Here is a 17562-nt window from a genome sequence, read left to right on the forward strand (position 1 = left end):
GGACACAAACCCTGCTCTTGAAGGCTTCACTTTCATCACCTCATCTAATCCTTCAAAAGTCCCAAAGGTTCCTGGACTTCTAATAGCAGCATACTGGGATTTAGGATTTCTACACATAGATTGAGGACAACAGAGACTTATAAACACACGGCCCCCAAACACCAGAGTTCTATAAGACACGTTAGTAAACAGTCACATCTGACGGCTGTTAGGGAGAACCCCAAATTAGTAACCAATCTATGAGAAGGGGGCTCTCGGGGCCCCTGACATTCAAATGGCATCAGAAATGGCAGCACTTCTGTGGGAACTGTTCCTCACACTGCACACTTCTACCTTTCTCAGGGTGGTCGTCCCAGGCCGCACACAGGAAAGACACAGATTTGAGACGACACGGGGAGGAGAGAATGGCATAGCTGGTTGTTTCTGTCATGGGAAACGGGAACATCTCTCCACAGAAGACTCTAGTGAATTATGCAGAGTGTCCCTCAGAGCTGCTTCTCTGGGTGACAGGGGGTTTAAGATTTTTATTGAACCCCCTCCCCGGGGGTCAGAGTGTACCCAACATTACTGACTTCCTCACACATCTCTGCTGATTCTGAGGAGGGATCCTCCCTGGCTTTACGGTGTTCACTGGGCAGAGAGCAAGAGAGGGATGCAGAAGACAAGGACCGCGAGCAGCACAGACAAAAGTGCTCCCAACGGGCACTGAAACCCAGGACCAAGATGTGAGCAAGACAGAGGTTTCAGGGAATCTGTGTACACAGGTCTGACCAGTAACGACTACGTCAAGATGGCTGATAGTTTTAGGGGAAGCTTTTGTTTTCCTCTTCAAACATATATCATATACATATGATTCCTTCTTGGCTTCCTGGTCGTTTCGTTCCTGCTTTGAAACCAAGCATGATGCCAGAGCAAAAGCAGACTTGGCGCATTGGGAGCCAAGAAGCATATAAGAAACACTAAGCCCTCACCAAAGCGATGGTCTTCACTCCCAAACTGTTGTTAGGAAGGGAAAATGAAGTTCTGTGTTTAAGCCAAAGCACAAGTGGAGTTTTCTCCTACTGGTAGTGGAACACAGCCCTAAACAGCACACTACCCATGCAGGGAGGAAGGCTGCATTCGGTTCACTAGACTTTGGCCACAGCTCCTTTCATTCAATTGCAAGTCAGTCAAAAAGCTATGGACAGGATGCGGATGTAGCTCAGCGGCACAGCGCCTGCCTGGCAAGCACAAGGTCATGGATTCGATTCCCGGTACTGGAAAACAAACAAAAAAAAGTAATACAAATTTTAAAAAAAAAATTGTTTATAAATTAATAAATGAATATTTAAATTTTAAAAAAAAAGCTATGGACTCATGAATCAAGCTTTGTCTATAAAGAGTCAGTAAATTAAAGCTCTAAATAAAAAAAATAAAAATAAAAAAATAAAGAGGGCTGGGGATTTAGCTCAGCAGCAAAGCGCCTGCCTGGCAAGTGCAAGGTCATGAGTTCAGTTCCCGGTACCGGAGAAAAACCAAAAAAATAAAAAAAAATAAAAATAAAGCTCTAATGCTAGAAGGTTTATAGCCAAACAAAACTCAATAGCTCTTATTTGACAGAGGGATACCAGAAATAATCTACTGTTACAAATACAACTGAAATAGATGTCTTTCTGTGCAGTTGATTGTAAAACTGCAGACATTTTCACAAAAACAAGGAAGAATTCAACAATAAATTTTCCAATATACAAACAAAGGTCAATATTACAATATGTGCTCATTAGCCACAGTAGGGAACATGTTCCCTTCAATTCACATTAGATTTAGATTGCTTCTTACAAAAAACTGCATTTTTTTAACCAATTAGAGTAATTTAACTGTACCTAAACACAGGTTTCTGGAGATATAAAATGTCCTCAACTTGATTAATGATAACACGAGTAGTTAATCAAAACATTATGTGAAAAGTAATTGCCCTCTGTAGAGATAACTGTGACTTTTTTTAAATTGTGCTCTCCAGAGAGTTTGAATTTTGTTCATTCAAATACCACAAGTGATCGATGCTTTTTGCAGCCCCAGAAGCCTGTGTTCCTCAGGGGCTGACTGATCCCTTTGGCCCCAGCTATAAACCTCCCAATGGGAGAAGCACAGAGAGGCCCGGGAGAGCAACCAGCCTGCAGCAGCTGCAGAAGAGAACCTGGAGACACTGTGGGGTAAGTGAAGCAAAGACAAGCCCATTGGCACCCTCCACAGGGAGTGCAGGAGGCGGCAGAGCAGAGGGCGAGGGGCAGAGCAGAAGGTGAGAGGCAGAGCCCAGCGTGTTTTCCCAGCCAGGAGGACTCAGCTCTCCGCTGTTGATGGGACGGACATGAAGCGAGAGAGGAGGGTGGCCAGGAAAGGAAGTGAAGGACCAAATAAGAAAATGTAATGGATCGACCAGTTGCCCCACCCATCTATCCGTAGTCGGAGGCTCTCGTGGAACCTTTGTGGCCATGGGGAACTCACTTGGCAGCTGTCCCTGTGCTGGGAACTCACACATAGTCACTCGCTGACCCTCGTATCTATCTAGGCTCTGACTTTTCCTCTTTTATTTTCTGTTTTATTTTGAAATATCACAGATTCACAGGAGGTTCCGTGCATAGAACAGGAAGCTTTAGGAACTCTTAACCTTGTTTCCTCTCAGAGGTGCCATCTGACGATAAAACTCTGGTCCCCAAGCCAGGATTTTTAGATTGGTACCATGTGTGTACGGCTCTATGGCATTTTCTCATGTCGGCTCCTCGAACCAGCATAGTAATCAAAATTCAGAATGCGGGGCAGGGGATTTAGCTTAGTGGCACAGCGCCTGCCTGACAAACATGAGGTCCTGAGTTTGATTCCTAGTACCCACCCCCAAAGACAACTCAGAATACACCTCACAGGGCACAGAGTCCATGCAGGCATCTCTCATGTGACCCCTGATAAGCCGGCCACCCTGCCACCTGCCACTCCATGCCCTGTGGTCACAAACCTTCTGCACAGCTCCCCAGTGTCCCAATTTTGAGTAGTCATAAAGGTGAAATTATGCAATATTTACAAACTTTGGAAATTCCCTTCTCTTTCTCACTCAGCACCATTAAAATTCATCAATGTTGCTGCATTTGTCAACAATTTCTTCCTCATTATTCTCACCACTCTTTTACAGTACACATGCACTGCTTCTGTTTAACAGACACTGTCTAGAACATGTCAGCTATCTAGTTTGAGGCTTTTACAAGTGAAGGGGTTACTAAAATCTTAGTCACACATTTTCATGTGGGCATAAGCTTTGTGCAAATGCAATTGTCTAAGAGTACAGAGACTGGGTTGAATGGAAGTATGTGTATAAGAAAATACCAAACTATTTTGCACAGACAGCCCATTCGGGAGTGCTCCTATCTCAGGAGCTATTCCTATTCCACATTCCTTTCCTCCAATAAATTTTCCAGCTCTTAAAAAAATTTGCAGAGCAGCTGCACCATTTTACATTCCCACCAGCAACATACGAAAGATCCATGAGTTCTACATCCCCAGCTGCCCCCCCCCATTTTTTGTGTGGTTTTAATTTGGGGACAGAATCTTGCTAAGTTGCCTGAGCTAGAATCAAATTTGTAATCTGCCTACCTCAGCTTCCCAGGGTACTGGGGTTCCAGGAGACTGCCATCATGCCTGACTTAAAAAATGTTTTATGCCTTTCTGTAACATGGTTTTCATCATTGACAAGGTCATTAGCAAATCAAAGGTTTTAATTTTTTACAATGTTTCACTGATTAATTGATTTATATCTATTCTCCTTTTCATTTTATGCTATTCCTTCCCTAAGTCTTTGCAGGATGTTCCCTGCTGAAAGTTGCATGGTTCAATATTTTGCATTTCACTATGCAATGAGCAATGGTGCTATGGCAATATGCAAGGCTAAGTATAAAGACAATTTTAAAAGAGAGTTTGAGAGCTTATGCTATATGCACAATCATTAAAGAATGCAGCTTGGTTGTATGTCTAACCAAGCACAGGGTTACTAAAACTCATAGAAGAGCAAAGATATTTATGGTTTAAAATAAGCTATCATTACATACAAATCAAACTGGCAATACATGATTTTTCCTTAAGCTATACCATGACTGAAGGAAAAATCAGCTTTGTGAAGATTGCAAGCATATGCTTATCTGAAAAATGAGCAGATCAGTTCATAAAGAAACTCACACGTGAGTAGCAAAACATCAGTGCCAACTATATGAAGCCATCAAATGTGTGTACACTGATTGTACCCAAGAAGATTCTCCTATCACAACTGTTTCTAAATTAAAGATCAGGAACCAAGTGATAAAAATTGTAAATGACTAAGAAAAAAGGCAAGCTGCTGAAATAGTGCAAAATCACATTTTAATCCTGCCTCATGCAAACACAGTATAAATGATTATTTAATAGACTGGAAAAGTATATTAATCTGTAGTCTGAGAATCACACAAAGAAAGTTGGTTTTCTTCACCGTAAAATGAACTCATCCAATCCTAAAATTCACTGACTATGTGTGACATCTTTTCAAGAAAATAGGGGAAGATGGTTGGAAAGTATAAATTCTATGTGATTATCTATTGGGAAAGTGCAAGTCAAAAGCAGTGACCTGAATCATTACAACTTATACCATTGAAAATGTCCCAGCAAATTCATTTATTTTCTTTGGCCTTCTCTCCATCCTGTCCAGATGTTTGGGAGCCATGACCCAAGGAAATGCCACCGAGGTGACTGAATTCTATCTGCTGGGATTTGGTGGCCAGCAGCAGTACCAGTCTGCCCTCTTCATTGCTTTTCTTGTGATCTACATGACGTCCATGGTGGGTAACACTGGGATGATCCTGCTCATCAACACAGATTCCAGACTCCAAACACCCATGTACTTCTTCTTGCAACATCTGGCTTTTGTGGACATCTGCTACACATCTGCTATCACTCCCAAGATGCTCCAGAACTTCATGGTAGAAGACAAATCCATATCCTTCAGAGGATGTGTGATCCAGTTATTGGTGTATGCGATATTTGTGACCAGTGACTGCTACCTCCTGGCAGCTATGGCAGTGGACCGTTACGTAGCCATCTGTAAGCCGCTTCGCTATCCCTTAATCATGTCCCGAACAGTCTGCATCCTGCTGGTAGCTGGTGCGTATTTCATAGGATCACTAAATGCTTCCGTACACACAGGATTTGCATTTTCTCTGTCCTTCTGTAAGTCCAACATTATCAATCACTTTTTCTGTGATGGTCCCCCGATTCTCGCCCTCTCATGTTCAAACACTGACGTCAATATCATGCTAATGGTTATTTTAGTAGGGTTCAACTTGACATTCACTGTGTCGGTCGTGATCTTCTCCTACGTCTGCATCCTGGCCACCATCCTAAAGATGTCCTCTGCTGCGGGGAGGAAGAAGACCTTCTCCACCTGTGCCTCCCACCTCACCGCTGTCACCATCTACTATGGAACCCTGTGTTACATGTACTTACAGCCTCCTTCTGAGCACTCCCAGGAGAATATGAAAGTGGCCTCCGTATTCTATGGCACTGTGATCCCCATGTTGAACCCTCTGATCTACAGCTTGAGAAACAAGGAGGTCAAAGAAGCTGCAAAAGTGATAGGGAAAAAGTTCTTCAGATTAAATCTAAATTGTTAAAATTCAGCACCTCAGAGCATGCAGTGCATATGTGCTACCACATTTAATTATTCTAAATTTGAAGATGTTCAGTATTCAAATCAGGGTTAACCTTTCAATGCACGTAATCTTAGACTGTGCAAGGTATTCTAAGACTTCTCCTGAGACTTATGTTCCCTGGAATACAGGTTGAAAAATATATCTTTTGCAAAGAACAGAGAAGTCCTAACAGAGGTTATTAAAAATATAGGGAAGCATGCATGAACTGAAAAAATTACTATTTCCAATGTTTTTAAAACATTTTAATTGTTGGAAAAATACATATTACATACAACTATCATTAAATTTTCATTTCCTTTTTGTTTTAAATGTTTTTAAATGTTCTTTTAAATGTTTCTTAAATTGTCTAAAATGATTTTCATTTCAATTCTATTTACACTATGATAATGAGTTAAATTGTTAAAATGTATATAAGTGGATGAATTGCTTTTTTAAAAATTGTGATGCAAGCTTCATTCTTCCCATATTTGATACATTCCTTGCCACTCAAAAGCACCTATGTCAGAGGATGACACAGAAGAGGAGAACACCAACTAAACACACAGGTCATTGGAAGGAGGGAAAGGATTTACACCCTGATACAAAAAATCACTTTGAAAGAAGATGCTTGTACATCAAAGAGTACCCACAGATGGTCAAAAGAGCAGAAGTGATCGCTTCTCGGCCTTTTGGCTAAGATCAAGTGTAGAGAAGACGTGGTCTGCAGGTCCCTATGTGTGCCCACACAGGAACACCCATCTTGAGAATGTCCCAAACAGCTGGAGGGAATCAAGGAGTGAGGCCCAATCTAGCCTCCTGGGGTAGACTTGGGGTGTACAGATCACCTCTTCACCTCGTCCCTTACAAACCCCGAGGATGCTGCAGTCAATGCAGGTGCCTCAGGTTAGCCCCACACCAACTAGCACCTTCCTCTGCCATGCGGAGCTAGTGCTGGTGCTGTTCAAGGTTGTGTCAGACATGCTAAGATCGCTTGAGTTCCTTCCTGGGGCTCACTGCCCTGCACCACCCGCCTAGACATGCCGGAGACTACTTCTGACACACAGCAGCAATCTCAGGTGCCGCGGATCCTCCCAGGGAGCCCCAGTCCCATGTGAGTTTCTATTTGGGGCAGGGGGTTTACCAGAGTCCTGACTCAGCATGAGGCTCTGCAACCCAAACCCAGGCACAACGGCATCTCAATCTTGCATGTCACCGTGGTCCCTGGGAAAGGTCCTCTGTCGGATTTGCAGCAACGGTTAAAGATCTGCCTGCTTTGTGTCGTGTCCCAGATCCCCAGGAGACAGTACCCAGCAACCCGTGTCCTCCTCAGGCCTAGAATCCCCCCACACCAATCCTGGGTACACTGGTGCCTCCCTGAGCCTCCCAGGTTTTGAGCTGGTCCCATGGACAAGGGAATATACTTCCGCTACCCACCTTGGTCCCCACCCAGCCTGGACAGTTGGCACAATAGGAGTGTACCAATAGGAGACCCCACACAAGTTCACAGGCTAAAGAGGAGCAAAGAGAAATGGGACATGTGGGATTAAAGACTGCAATCTGGAAATACATAGGAATTTTTTTCTCCTTTTTATTCTCTCTTCTTTGATCTAATTTTTTTCTTCTCCTACTGGTATTTTTTTCTTTTCATAGAGTTCAGAGTTTTGTCACACGTTTTCTTATTCTCTGTTTTTACTGTTACTTTGGTCTACTTCTTTGAATAGATTCTCTCTGTCTGTCTCTGTCTCTCTCTACCTCTGTCTCTCTGTGTCTCTCTCTGTCTCTCAGCTTCTGTCTGTCTCTCTCTGTCTCTCTGTCTCTCTGCCTCTGTCTCCCCATCTCTCTCTCTTTCTCTCCCTCCCATCTTTTCTTGCTATCTTTCACACTTGTTTCCTTAGTGGTTTTTTCCATCTAGTTTAATCTCTATCCCTTATTATATATACTTTCTCTAGTATTTTTTCTGTTACTATTATCTAATACTATTAATGTTCTTTTACTCCTTAAAGCAGCTCATAACAGTCTTACCACCTTCTTCCCATCTTCCATGGCTTAATTTTTTAATCTATTTTTTCTTTCTTTTCTCTTCATGCACCTTATCCTTACCCTTACGAATCTATAGATAACTAACTATATCTTACTATGGTTGAAGACTGTTCTATTGTGAATGGAGTTTAAATTGCTCTATTCTGTTGGCATTCACTTTGTATCAACATCTGCTCTGTTTTACAATTCGTGCCATAACTGTAGATCTCATCTTTATGGTTAAAAGTGGTACAGTGTTAGCCATGGTTGGCCATTACCCAGTTCACATTTGGTTCTACTGTTGTTGCTGATTTTACTGTTTTACCCAACGTGAAATATTTGTCGCTATCAATGAGTTTTCTCTACATACCAATATGTAGATTCCCTGGGTGTCATACACAATACTACAGTCCATTGAATGAACTAGCTATGGGCCAATTAGACTGAAAACTTCTCTCCCTAATAAACAAGAGATTGGCTCCTGGGACAACCCCAAAGGCCAATAGCCAGCTACCTCTGGAGGACATCTCTGAAAAGCAGTCATCACCCAAAGACTAGCAATAAAGCTACCCACCATAAGCAATTCTCAAGCCTCAACATAGAAAGTAAATAAACAAACAAAAAATAGAAAATGAGAAAACAAGAAAGAAAAATGATCCCAAAAGCCCCCAACTCCCCCAAAGCAAATACAGGGGACAACAAGGGGAAAGACACCCAAAGCCACACACCCAAAATACCTGAAATGGTAGCAGTAGCAATAACAAAACAGATTAATAAGATGGTAGTTGAATTCAAAGCAGAGATAATTAGAGAGTTAATGGCCTGATAAAATAACTGACTAGCAAGTCTAGAGAAGATACTAATTAAAAAATAGAGGAGCTAAAGAAAGACATGCAAACCGTGAATGCCCAACACAGAAAAGAACCAGAGTCATAAAAGATCTCCAACAAATGCGGGAGATTAAATCTCTACCGAAAGTACATTGCACAAGCAGCAGAATCCATCAGTGAGGGAACAGAATACCGGACAGGGCTGTATTTGGTGATCAACTAATGAACTACATCTTAAAAATAGCAGGGACTATGAAAAATAGATCCAGGAGCTGCTAGATGACACAAAGAAAACTAACCTAAGATAAATTGGATTTGAATTCAGGTTAGATTTAGAGTTCTTTCTACAGAAAGCTGTGCTTTTCACCAATTAGGGTGACGAAGAGAGGTTTAACTATATCTAACCACAGATTTTTAGAGATGCAATATGTGCTCCACCTAATGCATAACAAGAAAAAAGAAATCGTTGTTAAACAACAATTGACATGAAATAGCATTATCCCCTCTAGAAATTACAGAAATATTTTTTTAAAACTGTCCTCTGGGGAGAAGGTAAATTTTCTTTACCCAAACATTACCATGAACATTGTTTTTCTTAATTCTACCTAAGCCCCAGGAGGCTCAGGTTCTCCGAAGAAGTAGATATATTGATCCCTTGGGCACAGCTATAAACTCCCAGATAGGGAAGCACCGCAACCACACCTCGGAGGCAGGCAGCCTGCACCACCTGCGGAGAGAGATTCCAGAGAGAACTCTGATGCCAGTTAAGCAGAGAGAATCCCCTCCCCAGCTTCCGCTGCGTCCCCCGGCGGCGAGTGCGGGAGGCAGCAGAGCAGAAGGTGAGAGACACAGCCCAGCGTGTTTGCCCTCTGGCTAGGACTCAGCTCCCCGCTGGTGATGGGATGGAAACCCAGGGAGAGGGGAGAGTTGCCTGGGAAAGAAGACGAAGGAAGGAATAAGTGAATGTAATGGATCGACATCGATCTATCAGTAGTGCGAGGTTCTCATGGAGCCTTTGCATGGGTGGTTGTGGCCATGGGGAGCTCAGCGGCTGTCCTTGTGCTGCGAGCTCACACATAGTCACTCGCTGACCCTCACGTCACCTCAGAGTAGGCTGTGATTTTTTTCCTCTTTATTTTTATTCGAAATCTTATGTTGAAACACTCAGCTATTCACAGGAGGTGCCAAACATAGAGCAGAGAACTCCTGTGAACCTTTTACACAGCTGTCCCTCCATGGAGACATCTGACAATAAAACTCTGGTCCCCAAGATTTTTAGCCTGGTGCCATGCGCGTGTGGCTCTAGGTCATTTTCTTATATCGGGCCCTGGAACCAGCATAGTAGTCGAGATGCAGAATACAGCTCACAGGGCGCAGAGTCCATGCAGGCGTCCCTCATCCTGGCCCGACAAGCCGGCCAGCCCGCCACTCTGCGCCCGGTGGTCTCTAACCTTCTCTCCAGCTCCAGTGTCCTCATTTGGGGAGTGCTGTGAAAGTGATCTTTGGAGATGGCTTTTCTTTTTACTCAGTGCTACTGAGATTCACCTACATTTGTGCTTTGATCAATTAATCTGCTCTTCGTTTCTAAGTACTATTTTGCAGTACAGTTGTACTGTAATTTGTTTCAGAAATAATCCTTGAGAGAACATTTTGGGTGTTTATAGGTTGGTGCTATTACAAGTGTTATAAAAGTGGGTTGTGTGTTTTAGAGTGAGCTTAAGTTTTGTGGAAACAGAACTGTCTAAGAGTGCAAGAACTGGGCTGTGTGGTAGTGTATGTGTCGATTTTTCAGAAACTACCAAACAAAGTCACTTCCCAGAGTGACTGCACCATTTTTCATTCCCACCAGCATGTATGAGAGAGCCACTAGCTCAGTAGCTCTGCAATCTTTTAGTAATGTCTGAATTTTATTTTATCCAGAACAGTATGTCAGGGGGCTGGGGATTTAGCTCAGCGGCAAAAGCGCCTGCCTGGCAAGTGCAAGGTCGTGAGTTCGGTTCCCGGTACCGGAGAAAAACCAAAAAAAAAAAAAAAAAAAAAAAAAAACACTATGTCTGTGTAGTCCTGTGACATCGTGTTTAGTGTAGTGGTATTACATTTTCATGATATGCACTTCTTGAGGACCTGAGACATCTCTTCATGTGTTTGTTTCCATTAACACATCCTTCTTTGGTGACATACCTTTTACCAATTTTCTAATTTGATTTTTTTTTTTTTACTTTTCAGTTGGAAAGTTCCTTTCATGCTCTAGAGATTATTCCTTTTCAGATGTATGCTTAGATTTCTTTTTTATTTTTGTAATGGAGATTGAACCCAGGGCCGTCACACAACGGTACATTCCCCCTGCCTTTTATTTGTATTTCTAATTTTGAGACAGAATCTTGTTAAGATGCTAAACTTCCCAGAGGAGTCACAAACATGCAATCCCCCTCCCTCGGCTTCCCAGAATCCTGGGGTTTTAAGTGTGTGCCACTAGCCTGGCTTGGAAAATATTTTATCCCACTCTGTAGTATGCTTTTTCATTCTTTCAGCGAATCTTTAACAAACCAAAGATTTGAACTTTTCTAAGATTCAATTCATGTATGCCTTTATTTGTTTATTTATTTGTTGATGTTTTGCTTTTGGTGTCATATCTCAGAATTCTTCACTAACTTCTAAGAAGTAAAATGTTTACCATCTGTTACTTTCTGGAAGGGCCACAGTTTGCATTTAACTTTATGAGGTATTTTAAGCAAATTTTTCTATAAAGTGTAACATTTACATTGAGTTCAATTTTTATTGTAGATAGTCACATTCTCAAATATTACTTGTTTAAAGGATTATTCTTGATCAAGATTATTCTTGATCTTATTCTTGATTATTCTTGATCTTGATCTAAAGGATTATTCTTGTTTAAAGGATTATTCTTGATCTATTTTTGCATCTGTACCAAATACCCATAGGCCACTCCTGTGTGTATCTATTTCTGGACTTGATTCTGGTTTATCTGTTGATTTTTCCCTCCACTAATAGTACAGTGTAGATTACAAACAGCTGCAACATAAATCTTGATAGCAACTCGAAATATTTATCATACTGTACTCTCTTCCAGAATTGGTTTAAATAACCAAACAATTTTTCCCTTTTGTATCACTTTTAGAATAGCCTCATCTATATCTAGAAAAATACATTTCAGGTATTATTACAAATGGTATTACACTTGTGTATAAATTTGGGAAGGACTGGGAAAAAATATGTACTCTGCCCATGTTCTATGGAGTGTTCTGTAAACACAAATTAAACCCTATTGGTTAATGGTATTGCATTCTAGATCTTTGCTGGTTTTTTTCAGGCTAGATATTTTGTCATTCCTGAAAAATACTGAATTTTCTGATTACAATTTTGGACTGCCTTTTTCCCACTTCAGTTTCACCTGTCTTTGTTTTACATATTCTACAGCCCTCTAGTATGGCATTATACGTTTAAGACTACTGTTTCTTCTTAGGTTCTGAACATTTGCATTACTATATATCCCTTTTTTATTACTATATATCACTTATAACTATTTATCCCTAAACTATTATAAATAGATAGATAGATAGATAGATAGATAGACATTACTAAATGTCCCTGTAAAGTCTTTCTTTATCTATAGTAATAACTTTGCTAAAAGTCCATTTTATTTATATTAATATAACAACTGTTCAGTTTTTTGATTAATGCTTTCATGGTACATCTTTTCCTTTGGATCTGCAAGTGTCTTCACATTTGAAGTAAATTTCTTCTTCGTGGCATAAAATAGCATAAAGTTTTTAAATCTCTGTCAAAATCTTTCTCTAAGAACATTAGGAATAGAAGCAATGCAGAATTAGAGATAAGCGCAATGCACTTCCTTCCTCCTCCCAAGTTTGCTGAATTATGTTTTCCCAGTGGAGGAAAAATTTTCGCAGTCTCTCTTCTGGTTCCCAATGCATATAGAAGAAATATTTAAGACAATTATACTAAAAGTGGAAGACAGTAAGGGATAAAAATGGAAGTAATGTTTCCATACCACTTTAATAGGAAAATGCAACAATAATTCTGTACTTATAATGCCTACAGCAGCTGCTGAAAAGCTACATAATGACATACAATAAAATCACTATAAATACAGCAAAACAGAGCTCTTTAAAAAGTTCAGCAACAGTAGAAAAACAGGAATATATAAAGAGAAAGTGTTATAGGCAGCTGTGTTAGAGAGACATATTATAGGCAGTCAGACAGGGCCAGGCCCGGAAGGAGCCAACGTAAAAGACAAGATAGGATACTTTGTGTGGGCCAGACATCAAGACAAAAGGACTAAACAAATGCACCCACATACCTCCCTAGATGTGAACATCAGGAATTGATATTCTAAATAGGTAGCAACCACCTTCAAAAAGCCAGAAAGAGTCACTAACCCAACCCCCTACAGGAAAAGCCCCTGTTTTGTATTCATGCCCACTTGCTACGTGACTCACTTCCCCATTTGATCCCAATTTACTCAAGTTTACCTGAACTATTATACTTGTAATCTTACTGGCTGACCATGGTTTTGTCCCACCTCATGCCCACCTTGTATTTTCCCATTTTCCCCCTATCTTGGACCCACCTCACCTTGTAGTTTTGCTCTATAAAGTCCCCAGAAAAGGCAAGGTCCTTGGCAAGCCACTCAGGCCCCCTCTGTCTCTCTCTTAGACAGAAGCTTTCTTTCCCTCAATAAATATATTCTGCCCTTAACCTCCGTTGTTCCTAAAATTCATTTTTCAATTTTAGAGAACACGAATTCGTCCCAGATATCATTCAGGTTGGGAGTTTTTATTTTCCTGTATCAAAAGCAAAAAGAGAATGAACAAACCAAACGAAAAAGGCACTTAAGGCCTATTTTATCAATGACAACAAAAAAAGGGAAATGACCTTGTGTGTGTGTGTGTGTGTGTGTGTGTGTGTGTGTGTGCTTGTGTATGTAAATCCTCTTCATTTTCAAAGTGGGAAGGGTCATAAATTCCAAAAGGAAACTCGAAGAACAAAGTTTATAAACTTCAAAAGACTATTCCTCCCCCTACAGGCCAAATCTGAGGATAAAAGAGGATAAAGAATTTGGTGCGTGTCGTTTCCCAGCTTTATCCACCGTTGAATACAGGAATGAAAATGAGAGGGACCGAGTGTGAAGGAAGAGAACATAATTGCTAAACAGCACACACCGAATATTACTCTGCAAATTGCTGTCTGTTTTGACAATATGATATGGCACCTTGCTTTAAGAGTATATATCTCTCCCATTCATTTTGGACTGAGCATTGGTAATAATACGAATCTACTATGATTTACTTAAACCTGTTTCTAATTGGTGTGGTTTTTTTGTTGTTTGTTTGGTTTTTTTTTGGTTTTTCTCCGGTACCGGGAACCGAACTCACAACCTTGCACTTGCCAGGCAGGTGCTTTGCCGCTGAGCTAAATCCCCAGCCCCTCTAATTGGCATTTTAAGGGACATTGTTGGAGCACCCATGGTGATCTTCCACAGCACTGCTGCACACAGAAGAAAGGGGTGAGGAGAAGGGCTTGCATTCTCTGTGCCTTTTAACTGACAGGACAGAAATTTCACCCCAGGGTTCCTATCACCGCTCAAATGGAATAAGATGCAGAAGCTTCAGAGGCACTAGGATTAAGTATGTATAAGCATTTTTTAAATATTCGGGTTATGGGCCATTTTCTTTGCAGTACACATTTAATTTGGAAATATTTCCATCACATGTGCAACAAAATGGCCGCTATGTTGTGTCCGCCCAGGCTCAGGGTATGGGTTCTCTGAGATGGGCTCATGGAGGAACTTGGCTCAGCTCTGGGGAAGTGTGCCCATAATGTTATGTGGTCTTGTTTCAACTCAGGAGGATAAAGTGAAACTGATAAAGAAACTGCCGTTATGCTGTCAAAATTATAGTGTAAATGAGTCTTGAGCTACTGTAGCTTCCTCTCAAAAGTGGTTCTCCCCACCGGATGGAACTTGCATAAAGGCCTCTCTTTCCCCGACTCTCCCACAGATGTTCCTGACAACGGAGCTTATGCAAACTTCTGCCTCCCTGCCCTCACTGAGGGTCGCATGAAAGACAGTAGCATCTTGTTCTGTTATTGAAGCTGTCCCACTGCGACCATTTATTTCTCAAGGAATTTAGGGAACCAGAGGAGCAAAAATGTTTGCCATGCTCCCATCACAAAGCGCACGTTCTTTGGGGCCACTGTCTCTCTGAAGGTGAGGCCCCCCTTCTTTACTGATAAGACAGTAAACAAGCACCTTACTGATGTACTGGGGGTGTGGTTTGATCATCCCTGCAGTTTCTTAGTCGTATAATATTGTACATGTATAAAGCCATACCAAGAATAATTCAGCCACACATCTAGCAATTATGTAAGACAAAATGAAAATAACAGCTAATTTTTAAATCTCACGTGTCTTTCAATATTTCCATTGTCATTACACTCCATGAATATATATTATGGATCTAATATATGATATATATATCACAGAGATGTGTATATCACATATATATTTTATTGAGGGGGCGGTAGATGAGTTTCAAAGGTCAGCCTTCTCTTGTACTTTCCACCTTCACCAACTGGCACCTTTTCTCTTTCTTGTTCTTCAGGTAGCAGGTGAGGCACCGCTGTACATTCACACTCGTAAGCCAAGGAAACACTAATGTCCTAGGTAAGATGTTGACCTGGGAGTGGTGAGTGAGTGATGATCTGGAAGTTGCTTCTTACAAGTCTCACCCATCCACACCTTCCCACTACTCGCTACAACCCTCTCAAAGTGTGCCTGCTACTCTCATCCTTTGGAGGAGCCTGCGGTGTATACCTAAGTGCTCCCTGTGCTGGCTCAGTACTTGGATTTTTTGGTTCTGATATATAAGAGGTCATTCACTGATGCTTTTTCCACATGAAAACTTGTACGGTGGAGATATCTTCCTCCATTTATGACTTTTGTATTTAGGGGGAGTGGGAACTTGGAATCGGACACAGGGTCTTGACACTGAACTTGCAACCTCCACCCTGTTTTTGTTTTTGTCTTTGTTTTTGTTTGTTTGAGATCAGTTTGCTGAGTCACTAAGAAGCTGAAGCTGGGCTCAAAACTGCAGTCCTTCTGCCTCAACTTCCCACGGTGCTAGGATTGCAGGCATGTGCCACAACATCCAGCTCCACACCTTAAAAAACTCCTCCTCACAGTGATGACTATGTCTCACACACATAGAACAATGGGAATTCTTGATCACATGAAATTTAGTGAAGGAATTGTGTGGCTGGTGGGGGCATTGCTATGGATGAAATACATTGTCCAGTGTTGGTGGGTTGGAAATTTAATCCTCTAGGTGACACTTTTGGGAGGAAACTGTCTGAGAAATGGCAATGCATAAGTTAATGTTCTTGTGGAAAAGCGTGAGTATCCCAGGTGTGGATTTGTCCTGAGAGCAAGTGTGACTCTTTCTTACTTTCCTCCTCACCCACTCTTGCCCTCTACCTCCCCCAAAGGGACTTGGACATGAGAAAGCTCTCACTGAGGCATCGTAGATCTTTTGGTTTCCAGAGCTATGAGCCAAATACACTTCCTTTTTATCTATATTAATCACCAAGTCTGGTGCTGCACCATAGCAACATAAAATAACAAAGGCTGGGAATCCAATCCACACAATTATTCCAAACCCAGCAAATGGGGAATATAAGCAGCAGCCCAAATTCTATCACAGTCGGGGTCCATGATCCATTGTCCACAATGAGGAGTGGTGATATGCAAGGTGGTTCAAGAATAAAGTCTCAAAACCAGATAGTTTGAGTGTTTATACTATATAAAAAAATCTAATGAACTCATCTCACTTGCATATCTGACCACTGATATACTGAAGCTCAGAAAGAAAGACTTTTATGACTCAAGAGGAGCTATCATTAAATGTGAATCAGATAGTGACACTGTATACAAATCAAATGATCTCTCCTTAAGCTATACCACCACTAACAGAGAGCATAATTCCATGAAAAATATGAACATTTATGTGTTATATAGAATAAATGACAGGTTTGTTTGAAGGATGATCAGACAATTTCATAAAAAGAAATATTTAGATGGGAAGGATGTTAATACAAATGCACATAAAGCCATCAAACATAAGCGGACCATAATCACACACCAGAAAATTCTCTTGCACCAACTATTTCTCAGTGAAAAACCTTGAAATAAGATTAACGACTAAATTTATAAATGGCTAAGGAAAGCATTAGGCTGACAAAAAGATATTTCAATAATTCTTCATACAAATATAGACACTGATCAATATACCGGAAGACTCCATTAATCTTTATTCTTGGTGCTACACATGAAAAGCCAATATTCTTCATTAGAAAATGAATGCATAGTGGTTTCTCATCAAAAAAGAGAGAAAAACAAATGAAGAATATACATCCTCTGTGGTGATTGTCAGGAAAACCAAATCAAAAGCAATGATGCAAATTGCTAAAACCTACATTGTTCAACAATTCCTGGATATTTCATTCTTTTTCTTGGTCCTTCTCTTTATCCTGTCTAGATTTTAGTAGCCATGACCCATGGAAATAGCACTAAGGTTACTGAGTTCTATCTGCTGGGATTTGGTGGCCAACAGCAGTTCCAGTCTGCCCTCTTCACTGTATTTCTTGTGATCTACGTGACATCCATGGTGGGTAACACTGGGATGATCCTGCTCATCAACACAGATTCCAGACTCCAAACACCCATGTACTTCTTCTTAAAACATCTGGCTTTTGTGGACATCTGCTACACATCTGCTATCACTCCCAAGATGCTCCAGAACTTCATGGTAGAAGACAAATCCATATCCTTCAGAGGATGTGTGATCCAGTTATTGGTGTATGCGATATTTGTGACCAGTGACTGCTACCTCCTGGCAGCTATGGCAGTGGACCGTTACGTAGCCATCTGTAAGCCGCTTCGCTATCCCTTAATCATGTCCCGAACAGTCTGCATCCTGCTGGTAGCTGGTGCGTAT

The 17562-nt window shown here is 41.1% G+C and overlaps 1 protein-coding gene across 1 annotated transcript; it reads left to right on the plus strand.

The window, feature by feature from the left end:
- The first annotated feature begins 4715 nt into the window (after positions 1-4715).
- On the plus strand, positions 4716-5663 carry LOC102012883 (putative olfactory receptor 5AK3). Its single transcript, XM_005407982.2, has one exon. The coding sequence runs from the start codon at positions 4716-4718 to the stop codon at positions 5661-5663; it is 948 nt and encodes a 315-aa protein (XP_005408039.1).
- Positions 5664-17562: the final 11899 nt, after the last annotated feature.

Source organism: Chinchilla lanigera, unplaced genomic scaffold (genome assembly GCF_000276665.1).
Source record: "Chinchilla lanigera isolate Chin_1 unplaced genomic scaffold, ChiLan1.0 scaffold00110, whole genome shotgun sequence".
NCBI classification, from domain to species: Eukaryota; Metazoa; Chordata; class Mammalia; order Rodentia; family Chinchillidae; genus Chinchilla; species Chinchilla lanigera.

Coding starts and splice junctions, on each gene's coding strand:
- LOC102012883 (XM_005407982.2), top strand. CDS start 4,716: ATGACCCAAGGAAATGCCACCGAGGTGACTGAATTCTATCTGCTGGGA.